The sequence below is a fragment of the Leptosomus discolor genome, chromosome 1, assembly GCF_034619465.1.
Source record: "Leptosomus discolor isolate bLepDis1 chromosome 1, bLepDis1.hap2, whole genome shotgun sequence".
In the NCBI taxonomy this organism is placed as follows: domain Eukaryota; kingdom Metazoa; phylum Chordata; class Aves; order Leptosomiformes; family Leptosomidae; genus Leptosomus; species Leptosomus discolor.
Window position 1 is genome coordinate 131,188,838 of NC_141391.1, and position 24,410 is coordinate 131,213,247.

The window sequence follows — 24,410 nt, forward strand, 5'->3', positions numbered from 1 at the left end:
AGTAAGTAGATCTGCTGTTATGAGGGCAAAAATTATAATTTTTGTATTCTTTCATACTGGCATCTCACTCTCTAATAATATTCACACTGGGTCTATGTAAAGATGTTGAATAAATTTAATACCTCAAACTGTTTTAAAGCTCTGCTGGTTGGCCTACAATATTAAGAAACTCCAAGTCAGGTATTTTTATTCGAAGGACACCTTATGTATACATGCTGAATAAACTTGTTGGATCCACAGGAAATAATTTTTGTTCAAGATTACAAATACCTGTTTCACCGAAGACTAAGGTAAAATTCCTGTCATTTCTAAATTAGTCTTAAATGTTACAAACCCCAAAGAATGCCATGCATTGTGAAAGCAGAATGTACTGACCAGCATTTCTCTGTCAGACCAATCAGGGGGAAAAGCACTCTCTTTAACTAGGTGATGAAGTCTGGCAACATCAAAGAGACTTGATCCATGCTTTCCACTGTTCAGAACTGGCTCCAGGTATTTCCAAAATCTTTCCAGGTCTCTGATAACTTCATCTTTCTTTCTTTTCTCTGCTTCTAAAACTAAAATTTATAAGTATTAGATAAATCATAGTACAATGTCTCCCTTTTACACAAAGGACAAATCATGTATTAGTCTTCCGTAAGTACTGTTAAAATATTTCCATCCTAAGTGTCTCAGCAAAAATCTGACATCCAACTTTGGGATTAAAAAACTCCAGGAAGATAAAGTCTCAGTAAGACATGGTAGTTCTTTCAGAAAAAATAAAAAGCAAAAAAACCCCCACACCCCTACCTCTCCCTCCCAAACTAAACAACAGCAGTGAATGTTTGAAACCTAGGAAATGTAAAAATCCTGGTTGCACTTTTCCAAAGCTGCCAGCACACACCTTGGCAAACCTGTTCTTTAAGTATACGATAAGCAAGCCTTATTATCTCAATTTTATTGGTGTGGAAACTGGGGCAAAAGGACATTAAGGTACAGTATGACTATGAATAGCCAGCCTAGAAGTTGTATGGTTCCCATTTTTGCTGCATAGTAATGAATTTTCAAATATGCTCTAGGTACATACAGTGAAAAAGGTCTTTCTTAATGCCAACCTTACAATCACACTCTGGAATTTAAGGTCAACCATACATCTCTTAAATTTGGCTATAAAAGGTAAGAACACTGAACACGCAGTGACTTGCTTTCATTTGGACTTAGGGGTGCTCAGAACTTCTAAAACCTAAGTATGAAAGCCAAATACTTCACTTGCATAATTCCAGTGGCCCCGTGGGTTTAAAACAAAACAACTCAGTGAGGCTCTGGACTCTTCAGAAAATGCTGATCTGCCTAAGGTTTTCCAAGTTACATATGCCTCCTGTAGCAGCCATCAGAAATGTTTGACAATTAACTTATAAAATGGTTTTATCATGATTCAGAAGATATGTCTTATTAACTGACTCTAGAAACTGGGTAGAAGACCTGGGAACTCTCTGCCAGAAGATTCTGTAGGTATAAGAAATTCTCATGAGTTCAAGGGGAGACTGAACAAGTACTTAGGAAATAAACTAAATCTGTTGAGGTTTACTAAAAACAAAAAATACATCAGGATCAGGAAAATCCACTGACTTGAAAATAACTGGTGGCTAGATGATGTATGTGTTGAGAAGTTTCATACATGCTTTTCCTTCTATTCCTTCCCTTTACTCTTCCTTGGGCATTAGCTTATGAGCACTTCTGGAGACAAATCACTGGCCTAGGTGGTCTCTTGACCGCAAACAGTTCTATGCTCCTAACAGCTCCTCTCAGTCACAGGATCATTCATTCTGTTTTTCAACTACTCATAAAAAGCATCCTCTAACTCAGGACAACACCTCACCCGTGGCAATGGTCTCCTAACAAATTCAGATTTGAAAGCACACCTCAGCACTGTAACAGCACCTAGGGCTGCTCAGTCAATGGATTAATCTCTGCATTTTTGAATGAAAGGTGAATGGCACTGTGCTAATAAAATTGTAGCTAGACATTCCTATTTTACAATAAAAGAATAATAACATTTTACTAACTCTGCCCCATAGTTTTTTTATTATTAAACACACAAAAATGTGTTTGACATTAGCCTTACCCTTCCACAGAAACATTGCTGCTTGCCAGGATCAATCATTAGATTCACTGCCCTTGACTACCGCCTCCCCGTTTTCATTCTTTTGCCTGCGCTCCTAAGGCTTTTCTCTCCTCAAGTATATTTTCATCATGTAAACCCTCTCAGAATTAATTAAAATTTTCATAAGTAACCCCAAAAGGAGGTACAAGAGCTGAGAAAATCTGTCAATACAGAAGAGATCTGGCACAACCCCACAGAGGAACTGAATTAACTTGAAGTCTTCAGTAATAAAATGAGATAGTACCCAGCAGTACATTATACAATTTTGGAAAAACACCACCACCACCACAAAAAAAAAAAAAAAAAAAAAAAAATCTGTTATCATTATATAACAGTGAAAGAAAAGCATCTAATATATACCAATACATTGCATAGCAATTTTGAACCATCACTGTGAAAAGAGAAATCCTAGAATCACTAGAATGTGTCAGGTCACCCTTTTCCAGCAGAAATGCAGAAAAAATCATTCCATTTTGTCAAGCTGAGAGACTGGTCTGAGTTCTCTCACTAGTTCTCAGAAAAGCTAAATTGTAGTAGCACAGCTACTAGAGTGATCAGAGGAACAGAAAAATAGCCATATGAAAGGGTACTAACAGTGCTTGACTTGGTAACTTCACAAAATGAAAGCCATTAGGCGATGCAAACACCTGGGAAAGAAAAGAACATAAAAGCTGGGATCCCTAATCCATGATTCATGTGTGTTCATGCTAAGAACAACATAAACACTATTACATAATTGGATTTACAGGTTAATGTCTTCCTGTCTAAAATTTTCTCCATACATTATTGAAATGATCAACCACGATCTATTTTGTAAGTCATTCAACTATGAAATACTTGAGTTAATGCCTGCTCCAAGGCACAATTAACTATACCTGTACCACTGCTGACAGATGTTTGTCTTAATATAACTTTATAAATGCCAAAGACTCAATAATATTCCTTCTCAGTTTACTTCAGTACTTCACTAACCTCACCTGCAGAAAGTTTCTTGCTGCTACATTGTATTTTCTCTATTGCAACTTAAACTCTTCATTTTCTGTCCTAGACTTTTACAAACTTGAAAACTTTCATAATTTCTCCACTACATTGTTCAGACTTCTCTTCTTAAGAATAATGATTCCATTCTTTTCCCTTGTAGATAAAATTTTATAGCTCCTTAATAATTTTCTTTTCCATCATTTGGAATTTTTCTGATTGGCACACATTTCTTACAAGGTCTTACATCATTGATTTGCATGATAAGATCACCTCAAGTACTTTTTAGGACATATTCTCATTTATAACTTGGAGAAGATATTTGTTTTTTAGTGGCATTAGTGATATTGCTGACTTTTATTAATTTGTGAAGTCAGCATGGCAGGTTATCTTTCAAACCTGTCATCTAGCCGTGCATTTCCTAGCCTTTATTTGTACATTTAATTATTCGTGTATAAGCATACTACATTGTCCATATTAAACAGAAGTCTTTTTTCCAGATTATTATTCTCTATTCTGTCAAGAATATTTTGCATTTGAATCCCATCTCCTTATTCCAATACCCACAACAATACCAAATAATACCAGACCCAGCACAAATTTCTTTGAGTCTGCTCCATGCATCAGTCTATTTGATAGTAAACCTTTAACAATTACTCTACGGAGGGGCAAGATTTTTGAATAAGACTGCACCTACTACATATTTATTTGCTCACTGTGGGCCACGTGAAATAGCGTTATTAAAATCCAAATATACAACACAGACTATTCCTCTGCTCAGAAGGCCAGTACTTAATTTTGTAAGGAAATTAAACTTGTCTGACACGATTTGTTCTTGAACAGCATATACTAGCTGTTACTCATCTCCTCATTTTTCTTTTCAGTGGTTACAAATTATTTGTTCCAGTATTTTTCCAGAAACAGCAATTATGCAGATTACAGTGCCATAGCTACTTGTGTTCTTTTCCCTCTTCCTCACAGCTCTTTTTCCACTATCTCACTTGCTTTTCATGATTTCTCAAATATAAATGAGAATGGCAGGCAAATCTTTAAATAGAATACAACTTAAGTTAATCTGAATCAGCTGATCTGGAAAGTTCTCTACGTTACCTAAGAAGCACTCAGTTATTTTACATATTTCTCCACAATTCAAAGCCAAATCTTTCTGCTACCAGCATTAATTGTGGTTAGTTGTAACCATCACCTGTCTGCAATGGTATTTTTAGTGAAAACAGATTAAACATCATCCCCCCATCCCAACACAAATGCCAACAAGTAGCACAAAAAGCCCCCCCGAAACCTTAACCACTACCAGCCTTCTCAGGATCACTTCCTGATAGTTCTTCCTCCCTGTTAAGCAGCAGACAAACATTTTACTTGATCCTCCTCCTGCATCCCATTTTGTACTTTGCATTTCTGATTTTGTGCCAACAGGCTTGTAATAAACATATATTCTCATTCCTAGCAACCTGACCTATTTCTAATTCTTAGATGCTTCCTTTTATCTGAGGTCCATAAAGAATGCATGGTTTAGCCACACTGTTTTCTTATTACGCAACCTATTCTTTCTTAGTAATGAGGAAAACTTGAATTACTACCTATAATATTACTTACACAAGATATAATAATCTATATTTACTGGTTCGCCCCTGCTTTAAAAAGATTCCTCGTGAATTTTACTTAACAATTACCTAAGTTTACTAAACTCTTCCTGCTATCATACATACAAGTCAAAGAAAAGATATTATAACTTCAGAAACATTTGGAGAAACTTCACTCTTTCCCCTCAACCCCAGCAGGTATTGTAAATAAAATGCAAATAAACAAACCCATGCTTTCTGCTCTCTGCACTTCCAACTGTTTTCTAGTAAGACATTACCTTTAGATTTTACAACAAAACCATAAGAAGCTGGAAATTGTGTTTTCTTCTCAGGCTTTTCCCAGAGGTAAGATTGTTCATCAAACAAATTCAAACATGGCATTAATTGTTTGAGTCTGTCAATTGGTGCTGTGATTGCCTAAGTCTTAAAGGCTAAATCTATGAGTTATGTTAGCTCACCTTGGCACCTTTGGGGACAGATTCTCTAGTGCCCACACAGTCTAACCTGTATCACGAGGCAATATGAGTATCTCTTTTGGTCAACATGAATGTGAAGGAAGAAATAGCACACTGAGACAGTTCAGCCTTCACAACACTCATAGGTAAATGGTTTGTATTCATCAGTGGTCAGAATGGCAGTGAGTGACACCACTCCATCTCATGTACTTCAGCACTCACAACTCTCTCTCCTGCCTAACATACCCAGGACACCATTCCTCTCATTTATGTTGCTCGTGCCATCTCAACAGCATCAGAATCCATCACGAGGGATTTTCCAGCACCACAGAGAACATTGCAGAAAGTCAATATGCACAGTTATAATTGGAACCATAATTATTAGTCAAAAAACACATGCATGAACAATTATAGCTACCAACTCGGTTTTGTCACACTGATTTATCACCAGACTTTGACTTGGATTTAAAATAATTCAGGTCAGAAGGAATCTCAATCTCCTGCTCAAAGCATGGTCAACAGGAAATTCAGACAACAGGCTCAGGGCTTTATCCAGCTCGGTCTTAAAAACCTTCAAAGACAGAGATCCCACAACCCCTACAGGCAACCTGTTGCAATGCTTCATTGCCTTTGGGGTAACTTCCTACACCCCCACACCCTCCATATCTTGCCACAATCTTCTATTCCAGTTACAGAGTCACAGAATGGTTGATGTTGAAAGTGACCTCTGGGGGTCATCTGGTCCAACTCCCCTGCTCAAGCAGGTTGCCCAGGACCATATATCCAAGAATGAAGACTCCACAGCCTCTCTGGGCAACCTGTGCCAGTGTTCAGTCACCCTTACAGCAAAAAAAGTGTTTCCTTATGTTCAGGTAAAACCTCCTGTGTTTCAGTTTTTGCCATCACCTCTTGTCCTGTCACTGAACACCACTGACAAGCGCTTGGCTTCCTCTTCTTTGCACCTTCCCTTCAGACATTGATGAAATCCCTCTGGTCTTTTTCTTCTCCAGAGTAAACATTCCCAGCTTTCTCAGCCTCTCTTCATATGAGAGATGCTCCAGTCCCCTAAACATCTTTGTGGTCATTTGATGGACTCTCCCCAGTAGCTCCATATCTCTCCTGTACTGGGGAGTTCAGAACCGGACAAAGAACTCCAGGTGTGGCCTCACCGGTGCTGAGTGGAAAGGAAGGATCAACTTCTTTGGCCTGATGAAGCCCAAGGATACCATTATCCTTGTTCGCTACAAAGGCACATTGCTGGCTCATGTTCAACCTAGTGCCACAACCCCTAGGTCCTTTTCTGCCCAACTGCTTTCCAGCCCATCAGTCCCCACCACGAACTGGTGTATGGGATTATTCCTCCCCACATGCAGGACTTTGCCCTTGTTGAATTTTATGAGGTTCCTGACAGCTCATTTCTCCAGACTCTCGAGGTCCCTCTGAACGGCAGCACAACTCTCTAGTGTTTCAGCTGCTCCTCCCAGTTTTGTATCATCAGAGTACTTGCTGAGGGTGTATTCTGCCCCACTACCCTGATCATTAATGGAGATGTTGAGCAAGACTCATACCACTGATCACTACCCTCTGGGCCAGGGCATTCAGCCAGTTTTCAACCCACCTCAGTGTTTGCTTATCCAGCCCATACTTTCTCAGCTTCTTTATGAGGAGACAACACCAAAGGCCTTACTGAAGTAAAGGCAGACAATATTCACTGCTCTCGTCTCATCAACCAAGCCATTCATTTTATCATAGAAGGTTATCAGGTCGGTTAAGAATGACCTCCCCTTGGTGAATCCATGCTGACTGACCAACTTCTTGTCCTTTATGTGCTTGGAAATTGCTTCCAGGATTAGCTGTTCCATCATCTTCCCAGGGATCAAGGTGAGTCTGAGCAGCCTTTAGTTCCCTGAGTCCTCCTTCCTGCCATTTCTGGCGACAGGAGTGACACTTGCTTTCTTCCAGTCCTTGGGCACCTTTTCCAACTGCCATGATCATTCAAAAGTTACTGCGAGTGGCCTTGCGGTGACATCACAGCCAGCTCCCTCAGTATTCATAACTGCATCCCATCAGGTCCCATGGACTTACATATGCTGTTTGCTTAAGTATTCCCTGACCTCTTCCACCAAGAGTATGTCTTCCTTCTCCAGACTTTCCCCTTGTCTCTGGGGCCTGGGATTTCCAAAGGCTGTTCATGATCACAATCAGTTTTCCTTCTTCCAGGTACCTCAATGAAGAGTCTTGTTCTGTGTTCATAGTGACCTTCTCAGAAGTGTTAGAAGGATGCTATTAGGTATCCTGTAAGCCTTCTCCAGATCAAGCAAGCCAAGGTCCTTCAGCGACTCCTCATAGGATGGCTGTCTGCTGGACTCAATTAAGTTTATTAGTATCTATCTTGTACTGCAGCCCAAAACTGTGTTCTCATGAGAGCCAAGTAACAGGGAATAACCACATCTCTTGATCTACTGGCCATGTAACTACACCTCAGTGCGGTTAGACTTCATTGATGACCCATATTTAGCCTCTGTTCACCAGGATCCCAGTTCAAGAGAGGTGTTACAGCCTGGGGAGAGCTGAGTACAATTGCAGGGTGTTACTCTGTGGCACATTCTTCTCTGGATGGGGCCACAGTCCAAAAGTAGCCAGCTGTGCACTTCCCTTGAAATTACCAAACGAGCCAAGTTTGCTTAGCAACACAGCTCCTGGCTAACAACTCATAGAAGTATACGTTTGATAAAACACTGTTATTCAGTGGCTCCTGCAGAAAACTATGTCTGCAACCACTGCCTGCTTAGTCAGTCCCTCTTTCTACTGTCCAGCTGAGGCAAGTTTAGCCCTGGCAAACCATCTTGTTTGGTGACCAACCGATGGCAATATCATTTTTGCACTGGCAAACACAGCTGCTCACAGGTAGTATGCACAAACACAAGGCACAGAGAGGGAGAAAAACACAGCAGGAACAGTCTTTACTTGGATATACAATAGTCTCCTTTCTATACAAATTTTGTTCTTATGACCAGATTACCTTCAGGTGAAAGGAAAGATTCTCCTTGAAGTTTAGTTGCTTCCAAGTATGTCTGCAACGGTTTATAATTCTCAGAAGAAATTCTAATTACACTTGAAATGTTAATCCCAAGATCAGACATCACAGGCAACAGCTGTGGATTGTGGAACCCCAAAATTATAAAGTAATGATGGGCACCATCATCTGGTTCATCATCTGTTCAAAACACAACAAAAACAGTTTAGAGCAAGGACTTTCAACAGCTAAACAAAATATTTTTTTTTTCTTGACTATACAGGGATACTGCAAATTAAGGTCAGATAAACAGTTCTTCTAGAATGTCATTGGGGTAATTACATAAGTTTCAAAATATTATGTGCATTAGACTGAAGTCTTCTGTAGCAAACCACCTAGAACTCATCAAGAAGAATACAAGTCAGAAATAATAACTGTTTTGAGAAGCACCAGGAGAAAGAGTGGCCAAGAGGGCTGCAAAAATTTTTCACAGTATCAGCTTTAAGGATCATCCAAGGATCTTTGTGTCTCCTCCTCAGACTCATGTAAAATATGAAATACGTATGAAGATTTTTAAAGTACTACATTCTCGGTAGAAAAGTTTCACAGATCTACATGTTCTTGACACTGAGAAATGGAGCAAGCACCACTTTGTCTCAAGACACAAAACAAAGCTTTAGCATGAGGTCCTTGAGAACCTCAATTGCCATGTTCTCAAGGAAAGACAGAAAATCCTGACACAGTTGTTTCACCACGCTTAATGTTCATTTACAGTGGTCTCCACAAGTTTTGGCAATACTTGACTTAATTTTCTCTTGGTATGGACTTCTAGGTGGAACTGTCAGGAAGAATGAAGAAACAATTACCTACCCATAAAACAATAGTTATGTTTTTCCTGTAGCCTAGAGCAAAGGGTTTGAGGGGTGCTGTCCTTAGGGCTATACGTTCCTCTTCACTGTCTGCCTCAGTGTGACTAAAGGAACCAAGGTCAGATTACCTTTTCCATTGTTAGTAGTTCCTACTGTCTTCAGACTGGAAATCAATCCACTGATTACAGGTTTTTTTGTGGGAGTCAGAATCAATTTGTTTATTATCAAGCCCAACTGTGTGAATGCACAATCAATGTGGTGAATTGTTCAGAATGGCTTCAGCTCAGTACAGTCATGACTGTAAAACTAAGTACAGCACAAGTGACAAAGCACAAAATACCTCAACAACTTCTCCTTTGAGGCAATCTACAACTATTACTATTTTGTAAATATCCTTGGGACTAATGAGACAAATTCCAGTCAATAAAATCATAGTTTAACAGCAGTGCTAGTAGTTCATAATATAAAGCTACTAAAGCATACTAAACAAGGATACTTTTCATGGCTGTTAGTTTTTGGAAGCAATTTGTATTTTCCTCACTTTGTCTTCTCATTAACTATGACCGACAAAGCAGTAAAGCATGCAGGTACCATATACAGGTACCTGATGTTTTCTGTCCATCCCTCAAGGCAGTAAGGAGCAAAAATGTTGAGGCTGGTAAAATTGTTTCTGTGTGGCCTATTAATATGTGAAGCATATTAATACCCACCCAAAGCCACTCTGTACTATACATTCTGTACTAATTTTAGTAAGAAGACATGAGTTCTTTACATCACTTCAGCTTGGACTCTTAAAGGCATGAATGTTTCTTTGAGCACTCCTTGTTTCAGGCCCTGAAAAACCTTAAAATCATCATCATCAGAATGATGTTATAGCCAAGCTGCATCTGAAAAAAAGGAGGAGCTATGTAGAGATAGCTAATGTTCTGTTCTTGCATACTTTTGTCTGCTTCACTGAGACTCAAACTTGCTCTAAACACCTGGACTGATGCTTTTTAGATGCTTGAAGACTGCCATTGATCTCAAATGAGACGCAGACAAAGGTTTGATGAAAGAGTGAGGAAAGCCAGCAGCAGTTCAACTAGGGAATAGCAGGTACATAATGCATCCAAAAATCAGCAAGTCCTTCTCCAGCAGGAGAGATCCTGTTTATGTTGATGTAGCTCAAACATATTATGGTCCAAATTAAATACAACTGTGATCTAATGGAGGAGAGCTATGCATATTCTCCATTATTTTTTGTTCCAGTAAAATTTGTAACCATGGGTGCTACGTATTAAGAATAAAGATTTTCTCAGCACTAGTTACCATATTATTCTCTACCTCTTGTAGCTCATTTCTGGAGTAGACTTCTTCAGGTCTCAGTTATATCCATGTGTTTTTACAGCAAATGAAATCATATTGCCCTTTGTACAGAACCTGGCTTCACCCCCAGACAATGGCAGACAGCTCTGTTATACTTTATAACACAAGGAGAAAGGCATCTTTGGATACTGACACAAATGCATTTAGTCATTCAGAAATCTTTCTGTAAGAAAGGTTTTCTGTAGGATTTGTTTAGCCACTTCCTTTTAGCCTTACACATGCTAACACAATTTGATGTCAACAGGCTACATATACCTCATCTTTATTTTATTTCTTGGATGGAACAATCGATCCTAATACTGAGCAGAACACCATGCCCTCTTCAAATACAAAGTGGCAATGCTTTAATATTGCCAAATAGATCTTGACTTTTCAACATGCAACAAAACAAAGTATTCAGTTACAAGCTAGGCTGCAAGATTATCAGGAGTATATCTGCATTTTTTTACATACCAATGTATTTGTCTTCCTCTTCTGCTTCTCCCCGTCGCTTCAACTGGGTGTCCTTTTTAACAGTGACTGGTGCTAGAGGGCCTACTTCCATCTTTTTTCCTTTCCTTTCTTTCTCAGCTGTCTGGGCACTAGGGAGGTTCTCCTTCTTGCCAGGAGGTTTAGTCTTTTCTTTCCTTCCATCTTTTTCCTTTTGTTGATCTTCTTCTGCCTAACAAGATGAATAAACCAAGTTCTCTTTGTAGCCTTTGTGCAGAACAAAGAGCAGACTGCTGTAAAATTTTAGTGGTTCAATTTTTTATTTGAATGCTTTTCCCTCTCAGCCACTATAACGTTGATGTGGTGAAGCTGTCTTGAACACTCTGCTTTATCCTTCTCAAACCATTCAGTTTATTATATTCTTACTAAACCATAGTGTTAAGACTTCACATTAAAGAGAAACTGCAAGAGGTAGGTAGACATTATACCTACAAAACTAATGAAATGTATACTGGTAGAAAGATGAGTAAAGAATCACTGTGCTTTAGTTTGCCACTACAGCACTTGCATCAGCCAGAAACCTTCCCTGGACTAAATGGAAATAAGACAAAAATTCAAATTCTGTTAAGTCTGTAGCATCTCTGTTAACATTCCTGAGTATGGTGTAAAATTCTACCAGCACTATTTTTCTTTGATGTAAATACCTGTGTCTACTATAAACTAGAACCAAGAGTCTTGTGCTCATTTCACACAGGATATTACTCAGCCATTCTCATTATTTTCAAACAAAAACACCTACATTAAGTTCTGCTCAGTAATTTAAGAGTAAAGAATGAAAAGGATTTTCTAAGTATCCAACGCCTCACACTATAAATCCAGAAAGCTCAGAGCCAGTCTAAAATTAAAATAATCCAAAATATATTAAGGTAAAGTGAGGTGCTGTAAGAGCAAGAAAGCCTCCACCTTATTTCTACTCAGCATCAGTACTACGCACTAACTATGCAAGAACAACATTTAAGGACTGTAAAGCTAAATCAAATAGAATAAAATGATATTAACTTAACTCACTGTTACCATCCTGCTGGTGTCACTTTAAAGCAATGAGAAAAGCTCTCCGTGCAAATGAGACAGGGCAGTTGACTCTACATAGTTGCTTTCACTAGATCCAGCTGGAAAAGCAGACTTTCCAGCTGTAGAAGTTGTGTTTAGTACAAATTCAAAACCAAAGCAGAAAAACTTTTCCTTCTTTTCCCTTCTTCATGCATTCCTTTTCTCTAAAATTTAGAAATGTCTTCAAGAGATTCTTAAAACCATTTCTGCTGTGAAATGAGGGATTTGGATGCTTTAATGATTTTCTTTCAAATATATTCAACTTTGGATATTTCAATCCAAAGATTTAGATAGTACAATGAATTCTAAGCTGATGAACACATCAAAATAGATGATACAATCATCAGCCTACAAAGTTCACAATCAGCTTTATCTATTGCATCTGCATCATTTTATGTAAATAAGTCTCAAATAAGCAGAGACATTTCCGAACTTGACAAGATTCCAAAAAAGAACACTAGTTGACCTTAATACCTCAGGAACTAAAAGCCTTTCCTTTCTAGGACTCTTTCTTTTTCCTCTCAATGTCATATTTCTCTTTCCATACAAGGTGCAGCTTTTTGTGGAGTTTCTAATCTTCCATCAGCTTTACATTCTGTAATTTTGTTATTTTAAGCTTCACATTACAGAATCTTACTACCTCAAACAGTTTTTTAATTCAGAGACATTTCTTCTTTCCTGCATATTAATGTATATGCCTGTCAATTTATGACAAGCTTCTGCTCCTAATGAAATACAGAAATTTCTTAATGGTTTATTTTTTGTGTATTCACTTGCTGTTTTTCCTCTGCCAATCCATTCTATTAACTGGTGCCTATTCTAAAAAATAATGGGCAGTTATGTTGGCTTTCTGAGAACTGATCTGCTAGTAAAATCTTGCTTTCAACCCCCGAGTTGTTTGCAATGGAACTTGCACTGTACAAGCTAGTTTGAATGGATTAAAACTTCTATGGCAGACAATTTAGAGTTAGAATTCTAAATTAAAACCCAGTTTCTGTCCATTCTGTACTGCAGAGCACCCTCATAGCCAAGAGCCCACCCAATTCTTGACTCTTTGTCCTTCAACAGCTTCTCTCATTTTTGCTTGTCACGCTTTGACATAGATACAATCCAGAGGAGCTGACAACTTTGTCCAGATTGTTTGGCTACAACAGAGAAGAAATTTTAAATTCCAGAGATTTTTTAATCTTCAATACCAACTATCCTTAGATTCCCCAGGGAAATAAAATTATACTTACAAGTGTAAGCTTGCCAAATCAAAACTAAAGGCTCCATTTTAATACTGAAGTGCCTAATCTTTAAACTTTCAATTTTTGTTTTACAGTTTACTTATCAGCACTGACCACTATCTAACAGAAAAGCCATATTTTCTCTATTCATTATAAGAAATCTGCTCTATAGCTTCAGCCTCTCAATTTCTCTTCAGATTAAAAACATATTTATTTTTTTCTCAGATTCTTTATATATTTCTGTGGCTTACATTATCACTTGCTAATCAATTCTGCAACGACTTCTAGGGGAAGGACACACCTTTAATTTACCACCGACCATTTAAAGTTCTTGTGCTTGTGCTCTATACTTTATCCACCAACTATTCCCACAAATAGAATTATTGATAAAGAAATTTACAGACTTTTCCACTACATAGAATCCATGAAGCCATTTTCTTCTTGCATCTCTTACACACATAGACTGCTTAGATCTCCATTTCATCCCATTTTACACTATAGTTTTTGAACGATTAGCAGGGTAAACTATCACAGCAATTATATGACTTTCTGATAATGCTCTTCAGCTGCATTAATGTTTGCTGGAAAATGACTATAGCAAAGACCAACTGTTCAGTAACTTGTTGAAATATGCCACTGACAACAATTTTTTTTTTAATTATAGATGTTAGAAAGCAATCAGAGGTGTGTTCTGATCGCAATTCTGTACAAGCGTGGTGAGATTCCTCCTAGAACGCATAAGCAACCTGATAGAGGCAATCTGTGAGCTAGTAGTGACGATCTTGGAGAACATGTGGAAGTGAGTTTTTAGAACACTGGAAAATGTGGTACCCAGTTCTGAGAAGCAGACTTCAAGATATGAACTATTTGGAGAGAGTTCAGAGGAGAGGAACAAGCATAATCAAAAACTAGAAACCATGACATATATTTGGATTTGTTTAGTTAAATATGTAATAGATTTCTGCAGAATGGAGGGTAAGAACCACTGTTCCTGTGCACAGTGAGAAGTGAAGTAGTAATGGGTTTATATTAGAGCAGAGTTGAGGAGGTTAGAAATATTTCCCAAATGGCTACATTGAAGAGATGGTTAAGCAGTAATACTGATTGCAGTAGAAAAGCAGAAGTGCAGCAGTGGAAGGTTTTAAGAACAGGTTCAACAACAGGAGTAGTTTATGTATATTTTATCCTGCCTTAATGCTGGAGGACGGAATAGGTAACTTCTCCAAATTTCCTCCTGAGACATGGTTCACGATAACAACTTGTTCATAGTGCTGCTCTGCATCTATCCTTGATACCTCTCAAGTAATAACCTCTCCCACCTTTACTTCAGCAGAGATATATTCAGCTGAAGCCAGATTCTAGCTCTATTTTCGATTGGTCCTGAGACTCAGTTAAGACATTACTACTTATTAACCTAGCAAAGAGTTCTTGTGCAATATTTTTTTTTCTTTTTTTTTTCCCCCTGTGTCACCTGCATTTCAGAAATCAAAAAAAATTAAAAATCTAATTAACTTAAAAAGATAAATTTCTATTCACATTTCAATTACAGATCTAGGAAGTTAAGCATGAGAAGAAAGCTGACTTTATGGAAACAGCACTAGAATAGACGTGTCTTCATAAAGTTAATTAAGCATTCTCCCTAAGGCATACTACAGTACCTTCTTTTCAGCTTCTCTTCTCTGAAGGTCCTTCTGTTTGAGACAAAGCAGTTGAAATTTCAACAGCTTTCCAGTTAGTGTTACAGGAATTTCTTCACCGCTATCCAGAATGGCTTTGGCTACTTCTATCACCTGCAGAGATAAAAAAAAAAAAAACAAAAACAAAAACCAAAAAAAAACAAACCCAAAAAACCAAAATAACTATTACTTGTATGGCTTTAATATTGCATTCAACAGATATTTTGCATACTGAAATGAGGAAGTGCTGTCTCACATTATACAGTGCATGGGTCAAAATGGTCACACTTTCAGAAAAACAACGTATCAGTAAGACACATAGCTATTCTTTGGTTCCTAAGACCTCAAATGAAGTTATATATGCTATAGTATGAAATAAAATTAGAATAGAGAAAACTTCTATGATATATGTAAGGGTCAACAGACACACAGTTCTTACAGTAAAATGTAATTTTTGTAGGTTTTAAACAAAGAAGAAACATTAAGAAACTACTTATTGTAAAGTAACAAATTTAAAAGTATTTAATAGATAGCAAATCAAGGGGAATAGTTTGGTGAGCTGTTTACAAAGTGACTAGTGTCTGAGGCACTAGTCCTGAATGAAGGATAAAAACTTCTTGAAGGGAAATTGAGAGGGTCTGTCTTGGTGAAAATACACCCCCTCCCTGCATAATTCCAATTCTGTTGGTATGCAGCCTAATTGGGGTGAAATAAGGCTATTGAGTTTTCTTAGGGTGATGACAGCAGCGGGAACATACAGCTGCATTGTCCAGATGTGTGGCATTGACAGGCTGTTTTATGACTATGTTTTTTACAGCTTGTTTCACTAAATTTCATACAACTCACTAACATCTGGGCCATTTTCCTTGGAGCCTCATAACCACTTTATTTACTGCGAAAAAAATAAAATAACATAAAAATACCATAAAATGTTGTTATATGTTTCTTTTCACTTGTGTTGTCTCTGTAATAAAGTTCACCTATGTAGGAAGCGCTGTTGAGGAATAATATAACCATAATATTTTCCTACTTTTGTTTTTAAGCAACCATCAGCTTTATTTATAACCATGGGCTGAATTAGGTGTTACTCAAATGTTCTGACATGTTTCTCTTTTCCCCTCTTGGAGCAATTACAGTTGGGCACATATGGTGTCAATTTTGCTTGCTAACATTCAGACAACGAAGGTGCACACTGCATCTCACTGAACTGTGTCTTGTCTAACACAAACACCACCATTAGCTTTGAGCTTTCATAGCTTCTTGCCCAGCCTAGAAATTTCCTTCTCAAGTAAAACCTAGGTAAGCAAATGTAACCCCTAAAAACGCTTCTTTGAATTAAACAAAGCCGAAATGGAACCTAGACTACTATAAGCTGAATTATTGTTTCATACAAATGAAAACAAAGTACAGAACAAGAAATCTCTTAATTTTAAGACTTTTCTGAATTGCCTAACAACAAGACAAAACAACTGAAACACTTGCATTCATAAACCCTCTCAAAACAATCCTGCCCCTTCAACACTAATAAACGTGATGATCTCTTTAACATACACATAGGAAAATACATCATGGTTAAGATCAATTCTGCTTTACATCTTTTGTATTCAGAGTAAGACTACTTACTGGTCACTAAATCAACAAGTTAACCACAGAAGGCTTCTGGAAAGACTCCCATTGACTTCAGAGTCACAGCAGCAAATCAAGGATATGGTAAGACCAGACTTTAAAAATCCCACAGACTGTAGGCACAATAGAAATTACTAGCTATTCCAACAAAAAGTAGTCACCCAGAGCTAGCTACACAAATCTGTGCTCTGAAAGAAAGACACTTTTGTAGAAATATCATAGTAATTTCCCTTAGAGAGAAAAACTCTCATACAGGGTTTTTTGCAGAAGTGGTGTTAACGGCCGATGGAAAGAGATGCTTCCCAATTGCCTAATCTAGATGAGTCGCACATTTCTTGAAATGCAACAGAGGGGAAATAGAGGGATTCTGGAATGATTCCTGAAAAGTGTATATATAGTAACACAGCTCGATGGCAGTTGCTGATTTGTTATTCACGGAAGAAGGAAGGAACGCTTACACTCTTTTACAACCCATTCTTCCTAAGAAGTTCAAAGCTTGTTACCATACTAGTCAAAAGCAATGCATCATGATTATTCCTATTTTGTAGACAGAGAATGCAGAAATGAAGAGATTTGTCCAAGGTCTTATAGAGAGCTGGACAACTCTGAGTATGGGAAGGACAAATATTCTTAAATGAGGTGTTAAAGTATAAACCAAACTATTTAACAGCTGTACATTCTATGACTGTGGAGAGAAGTAAGACAAATAAGACAAAGACAAAATGAGCACACTACACTTGGCAATACAAAGAAAGCAAATAATTTTTCATATAGCAATGTAAAATATACTTTATGCATAAGCAAATAGAAAAATCCTTCATCACTGCTAGTTTAAAGACAGAACATAGATCAATCCATGCACAGTAGATAAACCAAACTAAATTTATTACACTTATGCATGTTTACTTCATCTGTGGTTCTGTGAATTATGCATATTACCTGGCATAAACAGTTAAGAATCCACAGAGCCTCAATAAGGAAAAAAAAAAAAAAAAAAAAAAGATGAAGACAAAGACTTGGTAGGAGTACAGAAGGAATTTTTTGGGATATTATGAAGTGGATTCATTTCAGATTGGCTGTACTTCATCCTGCCAGTGATGACCTTTTTCTCATGTGAGAAACCATGGAAACTTGGATGGACAAACTCAGTTAGGTAGGGCCTCTTTTTCTTTAAACGAAGAGGAAACTTGGCATTCCTCACACAGCAGGGGTCACATTTTTGAAGTGCAGAAAGGCTTCAGTGATGCAGTATTTGATCTCATATGGTGGCAGTATGAACATACAGAGATTTAGCTGCCTGGTGCAAAGGGCATGTATTTCAAGCCATTCGAACACTGCATGAGTGCTTGTAAGTGACACTATGCTGTTGGCAAATGCTAGCGACATTGAGATAGGAGATGGGTCTTAAAAGTTAGGGAAACATTTAAAGCCAGAGTTTTTATGGTATCTTTCTTTGAAATGCCTCTTTTTCAATATACAGAATCATTGTGGCGACTAAATCATAATTAGAAAAGCTTTCAGAGTGATAAATTGCATTATCAACTTTCACAGCTTTATTACTACTTGGAAGCAGTAGCATCAGTTGCTATGAAGAGTGGTCAGCCCATTTCAGTGTAATTCACCCATACCCAGGGTGAGCTTTCTAAAGCCCTGTCTTCCCTTTTGTTCTTGAAACTGTAAGAAATCCAGGCCATCACATATACCTCAGACTCACCTAACACTTCCTAAAAGAAACATACTGGTTCCTAGAACTCCTCCTCAGTAATTCAAATCCTGTAGTAGCTGACACAGTTCAAGTCAATTTGAAGCAGGAGAGCAATCAGTCAAGAGGCTATATGGATTACACATACCAACCAAGTTATTATTTACTGTTCAAATGTATCTCCCTGAGCAAGCTAATAAAAGCAGAAAAAACCCCACAAAACCAATCTTCACTTACTACAATCTGCCATCAGTCTCATGAATCCCTCACAACCAGCTTTCAATACAGACTAGGGAACAAAAGCTGAGTCATACTGATACATTTCTTTTGTCCAAAGACTTCTTTACACCTACTATTAAATATTTCTGAATCTGCTAATGTCATTTCATTGACTATAGCATACTATAATCAATCATTTTGAAAGAATACCAAGAAGGCACTGAGCTAACTGAAACAAATCCTTTCGGATCACACCTGCAGTGCATTGAAAGGCAATTCAGTCTCTACTATCAGACCATTCACCTAATTTCATTTTTCCTCTCAGAACCTCTTCCCAACTATGCTGTCAAAAGGTCACTTGTTTAATCATTATCCTTCAATGGTGAATTAATGACTCACAATTCAAACTGAGCTTAAGGACTCATGTAAATCAGTAAATCAATTGCATATCTGAACATGCTATATCTCCATGTAGAGCTTACGCATTCACAACATAGACTGTAAAACTTAAGCTAAGTCAATGAATCATCTTCGTTAATCAATGAAGACTCTATCAACATGAATTCCAGAAAATTAAAAAAAAACTAAAGTGATTTGACTCCTGCCCTTCAGAGTCCTTTTCAAACAGACGTACTAAAATAAGAATAGGACGCTTTCACTATTTAGCAATACTGAGCAAATACATATGCTGTTCCTGTACTAAATATTTGCCTTTCTATTGCGAGAACATTTCTCAAAGCAGCAGCAAGGGTTTCTTGTGCCCTAGTAAAATATGTTGTCACTCATGCGAGTGAGTCTCATTTTTGCCAAATCACAACACAGCTTGATGTGGTTAGCAGAAATCCAGTTAAAAATATCCATTGTAAGAAGGTCTGCTCTTTAAATCTCTCTCTACAGAAAACGTGCAACCTGAGGGCATACCTTAACTGGTTTAATCTCAGCAATGCAGAATGAGAACTTTCTACAATGTGTACAGTGCATGTGTCTGAGCATTACAAGTACTTAATGCTTTACAGGAAATACAAACAGATGAATAACTTAAGTAAAAATGAAAAAATACAGAAAATACATTACATAAAAATTAGGATGACTTTCCACCTTGGCTTTATTAAACAGCTTATTCAAGAGCTCTCGCCACATATGACATGTACCTCCTATGGCTTCCTGACCACCTAACTCTTACCAAAATGAACTGCTTTAAGGGAAGACAAAACACAATACAAATATCCAATGATTCCAAAGATCAGTCATTAGCATTGCTACCTCAAGAAGGAAGAGTTCTATGCTTAGGGAAGGTTTTCCTATGCGACCCTTCAGATACCTGTTTCTTGTTAACACTCTGATCAGGGGAAAGAGTTGAAATAGCATTTAAGTGATTTCTGAAAAACACCTACAGAACCCAGACCTTTTAAAAAGAGAGGACAGGACAGTCTGATGTGATCTGTGCTCAGAAAAAGAGATGTATTGCTATGACCAAACCTTGAAATTTTTACATTTCAGTGGTAAGAATCTGCCCGGCAAGTTTTCCATTGTGGAGCAGAACATTTTATGCTTCTGAGAAGTAAATTGCTCCAGTAATTCCAGCCAACAATGAACATTACAAAGCTAAAGGATTTACTCACACTTCTCTAACATTGCGTCTGGCTAGGAAGAGAACCCAATCAGAGGTAGAACAAATAGATTCAAGAAACAAAGTTGTCTCATCAACCATTGTGCTGGCAGAACCCGTCTAGCTACATCTTGACAGTTTCCTAAGCCATCTCAGAACTCATGGGCCAGGAACTCCCAACAGCCTCATAGGCTTGGCACCTCAAAACTCCTAGGCAGGATCTTTTCACCTTTTCAGCTTTGCAACAGAGTTCTGAGCATTTTTTTTTCCCCTTTTGGTGACAAAGGATTCTGGGATGAGTTGCTCTACTTGAGAATAATGTCCTACATTCTATTGTCCTTAATTAACCAATTATAGTCCTTCCTCCTGAAGGCTCTGCTATGGCACATGGAAAATGTGAAGGTGATTGGCAGCAACCAACATGGCTTCACTAAGGGAAAATCCTGCTTGATGAATCTGGTGGACTTTTATGACGGAGTTACACCATCAATTGACATGGGAAGAGAAACTGATGTCATCTATCGGAACTTGTGCAAAGCCTTCAACACTGTCCCGCACCACATCCTGGTCTCCAAATTGGAAAGACATAGATTTGACAGATGGATCACTTGGTGGATAAGAAATTGTCTGGAAGGTTGCGCTCAAGGAGTTGTGATACATGGCTTGATGTCTGAGTGGAGAGCAGTGACAAGCGGTGTTCCTCAAGGATTGATACTGGGACCGGTGCTATTTAACACCTTTGTCAGTGACATGGACAGCGGCACCAAGTGCACCCTCAGCCAGTTTGCTGACAACACCAAGTTGTGTAGTGAGGTTGACACACTGGAGGGAAGGGATGCCATCCAGAGGGACCTTTACAGGCTGGAGAGGTGGGCCCAGGCCAAACTCATGAAGTTTAACAAGACCAAGTGTAAGGTCCTGCACCTGGGTCAAGACAATCCCAAGTACACACACAGACTGGGCAATGCATGGATTGAGAGCAGTCCTGGGGAGAAGGACTTGGGCTGGTGGATGATAGAATGAACATGAGCCCACAGTGTGCTTGCAGCCCAGAAAGCCAACCGTATCCTGGGCTGCATCAAAAGATGTGTGGCCAGCAGGTTAAGGGAGGTGATACTGCCCCTCTACTCTGCCCTCATGAGACCCCACCTGGAATACTGTGTTCAGCTCTGGAGCCCCCAACACAAGAAAGACATGGAGTTGTTGGAGCGAGTCCAGATGAGGGCTACCAAGATGGTCAGAAGGTTGGAACACCTTTCCTACAAGGACAGGCTGAGAGAGTTGGGCTTGTTCAGCCTGGAAAAGAGAAGGTTCAGGGGAGACCTTATAGCAGCCTTCCAGTACCTGAAGGGGGCCTACAAGAAGGCCAGGGAGGGACTTATTACAAAGGCCTGCAATGATAGGACAAGGGGGAATGGTTGGAAGCTGGGAAAGGGCAGGTTTAGACTAGATATAAGGAAGAAGTTCTTCACCTGAGACACTGGAACACATTGCCTAAAGAAGCTGTTGATGCTCCATCCCTGGAAGTGTTCAAGACCAGGTTGCATGGAGTCTTGAGCAACCTGGTCTAGTGGGAGGTGTCCCTGCCATGGCAGGGGGGTTGGAACTATATGATCTTTGAGGTCCCTTCCAACCCAAACCATTCTATGATAATCTGATAACTCGAAGGACTAGATAGGCCACCCTTGATCACACAGTGTCATCAGATGCTCTGACAATGGCAAAGGCTGATGCACAGACATGGTGGTACATCTCTACTCTGGGTAATATTTTATTCTTTTTAGGTGGCATGGGTTTCCTGTATTTGAAATAAAAATCCCTTTGCTGTTATCTGAGGCTTAGAACTATTTATCTGATCACACACACCCCTCTAATGCCACTAGGACAACCTAGGTCATTAAAATATCCATACTTGACTGGCATATAGAACACAGAACTAGGCAAGATCTTTGGTGTTCTACAAAGGCAGCTGAACCCAACTGAATGCCTTTTCTTTTGTCAGGACATTTTCTTTAGATTCCATTTGGCAAAGTTATGAGAAGGCATTTGACAATGATATTCTACTGTCTTGGATATTAGCACTAGAAAGGCAACTGTCTGTCCAAGCAATTTAGCAAGCACAAAGAAGTGCTCCAGTGAAAGGCATTATGAAGTAAGAATTAAGGTAAGCAGGACAAGTAGAAGCTCATGTAGCTTTTTCTCAATGAGTTCTAGTAAAATCTTCAAGATGTAAGAAATCTTGGAATACCTTAACATTATCTAGGAGGAATGTGGATAACACTGTGATAGTGTCTGGAATAGTTTGGCACAGTCACAAATTGTCCCTATTCAGTTGGCAGCAGAGCAAACTGAATTGCTTGTAAAGGTCTCCTGTGAGACAAAGAGGGGGGTAAATCTAACCTCTGCTGATACGCAAACACTGGTAGTCTTCCATAAGGCTCACTCATATTGATATTTACAAATTTCTGGGGAGTTGTGAAACTTGCTCAACCTAAGCTAACCAATTTTTTCCTTAACATCCTTCAAAGTAAACTAACCTAAATACTTGGACCCAGGAGGCAGAGTAGTTAAACTTGCCTCAGAAGACAATAAAATAAATATTTCAGGTAAATGTACAACCTCATGCAGAGGTATCATTTACAAAACATACTATATTCTGCACTAAAATGCACCTGGTAGAAGCTTGGTAATAGATACTACAGAGCTGAAAACAGACAAGTAGATAGTGCTCACAGGATGATTTAAAGTCCCTTACCCTTCCTTGGAGCCAGTACCTACCTAAAAGGCATCTTCATTTAATAACAATTACCAACTGTTTCTGGAGCATTAATCCTCTGCACATCCATAGAGTGTAAGGGCCAAGTCCTTCTGCAATAAAATTCTCTTAACGTGCACCCACAGGTTAGCACTTGACAAAGGCTGACTGGAGAACTGTTCCATTTTATTATGACATTTAAGACTGCATTATTTGCTTTGCTCTGTACTGGAATGAAAAAGAAAATTAAATCTTTGTATCATTGTGACCATTCAGCATGTCTGTAAAAGTTGTTTTTACTGTCAAACCCTCCCATCAAACCAATGACACCAGAGAAGTTTTGGCTCCAGAGCTGTTCCATTTTACAACAACATCTAAAAATCATTTTGTTCTACAGTGGAATGAAAAAAAAATCTTTCTAACTTTTACTACAAAATAGAATTTTATTGACATACATTTTTACACTGAGAAGGCTGGGTTTTAATCTGACTCTCTACTTTTTAGAAAACCTATTCTTGACCACAACTTTTCTGATGGTGTTTTGTCAAAATCTATACACTTCCACAAAACTAAGTCACCTTCAATTATGTGTTTCCACAAGAAACTAAAGGGCTTCCTTAAAAACACTTTTGACCAGCATTATTTCTGATACTTTTTTTTTTCAGTGACATATATCCTGGCTACTAATGAGTCTTTGCTCTCTCTTTGCTCTCCTCTAGATGCCACACAACTCGCATCAGCTTGTACTTCTTGGGTGAAAATATTCCTTGCCATAAGCGTTATGTCTGTGACATTAAGACTTCTATTTTCACATCAAGCTAAAACTAAAACTTTTGATTTTTCTACCTAGGAATTTACTCTAACTTCCTTAACAAAAAATAAATGCATACCCCTTGTCCTCAGTGCTGCCTTTTTTTTTTTTCACTGAAGTTATTGTTAGAGACAATGATAAGAGAGTCTAAAACAGGGACATAAGACAATAGAAAGGTATAAGATAATAGCAAAGTATGAACAGAATAGCTATTCTTAACCGGTTTCTTAAAATTCATGCCATTGGGGTGAGTAATAGAAGGTAGTTTTGAACAATGTGTGTGTGCATGTGCATAATTAAAGATATATCTATAACTATATATATTATTATTACATATAATACAATATATACATATATATATATCATTTCATAAAAAAGTAAAAGCACCTATCCCAGAAACTACACACTCAGTTCCAATCTAAAGTGGACCTTCTCTTTACATCATGACATGATCAGCACTTCAAATAGTCTTACAAGCAGCAACCCTCACTTTGTAAGTCTACATTCTACATACTTCTAGCAAAGCATTAATTCACAAAAATGCTTAAAGATTGCCTTAAATCCACAGCTTCCTGGATGAATTAATTCAATTTTTTTCCACTTAAGCTTGTTCATTGTTATGTTTTACTATCCTACAGAAGTTCTTAATATCTTGGGTTATCTATTTTGTGTTGGAAGTGACAGGAGAGAAATCTGTTTCATTTACACCTAGAAACGGCAAGGATCCTTCTATCTCTGCTACAGCCTAATGCCTATTAAGGCAATAGTATTGTGCACAATACACAATTTCCCAAGGATTCTGACAGCACAATCTTAG

General features: G+C 38.2%; 1 protein-coding gene across 1 annotated transcript in view; it reads right to left on the reverse strand.

Annotated features, from left to right (window-relative positions):
• The window catches only part of SPAG17 (sperm associated antigen 17), a 115,627-nt gene that overhangs the window by 75,157 nt on the left and 16,060 nt on the right, over positions 1 to 24,410 (reverse strand). The window contains 4 exon segments of the mRNA XM_086460644.1: positions 376 to 557; positions 8,200 to 8,394; positions 10,881 to 11,088; positions 14,854 to 14,985. Of these exon segments, the coding sequence (XP_086316770.1) occupies positions 376 to 557; positions 8,200 to 8,394; positions 10,881 to 11,088; positions 14,854 to 14,985 (717 nt within the window).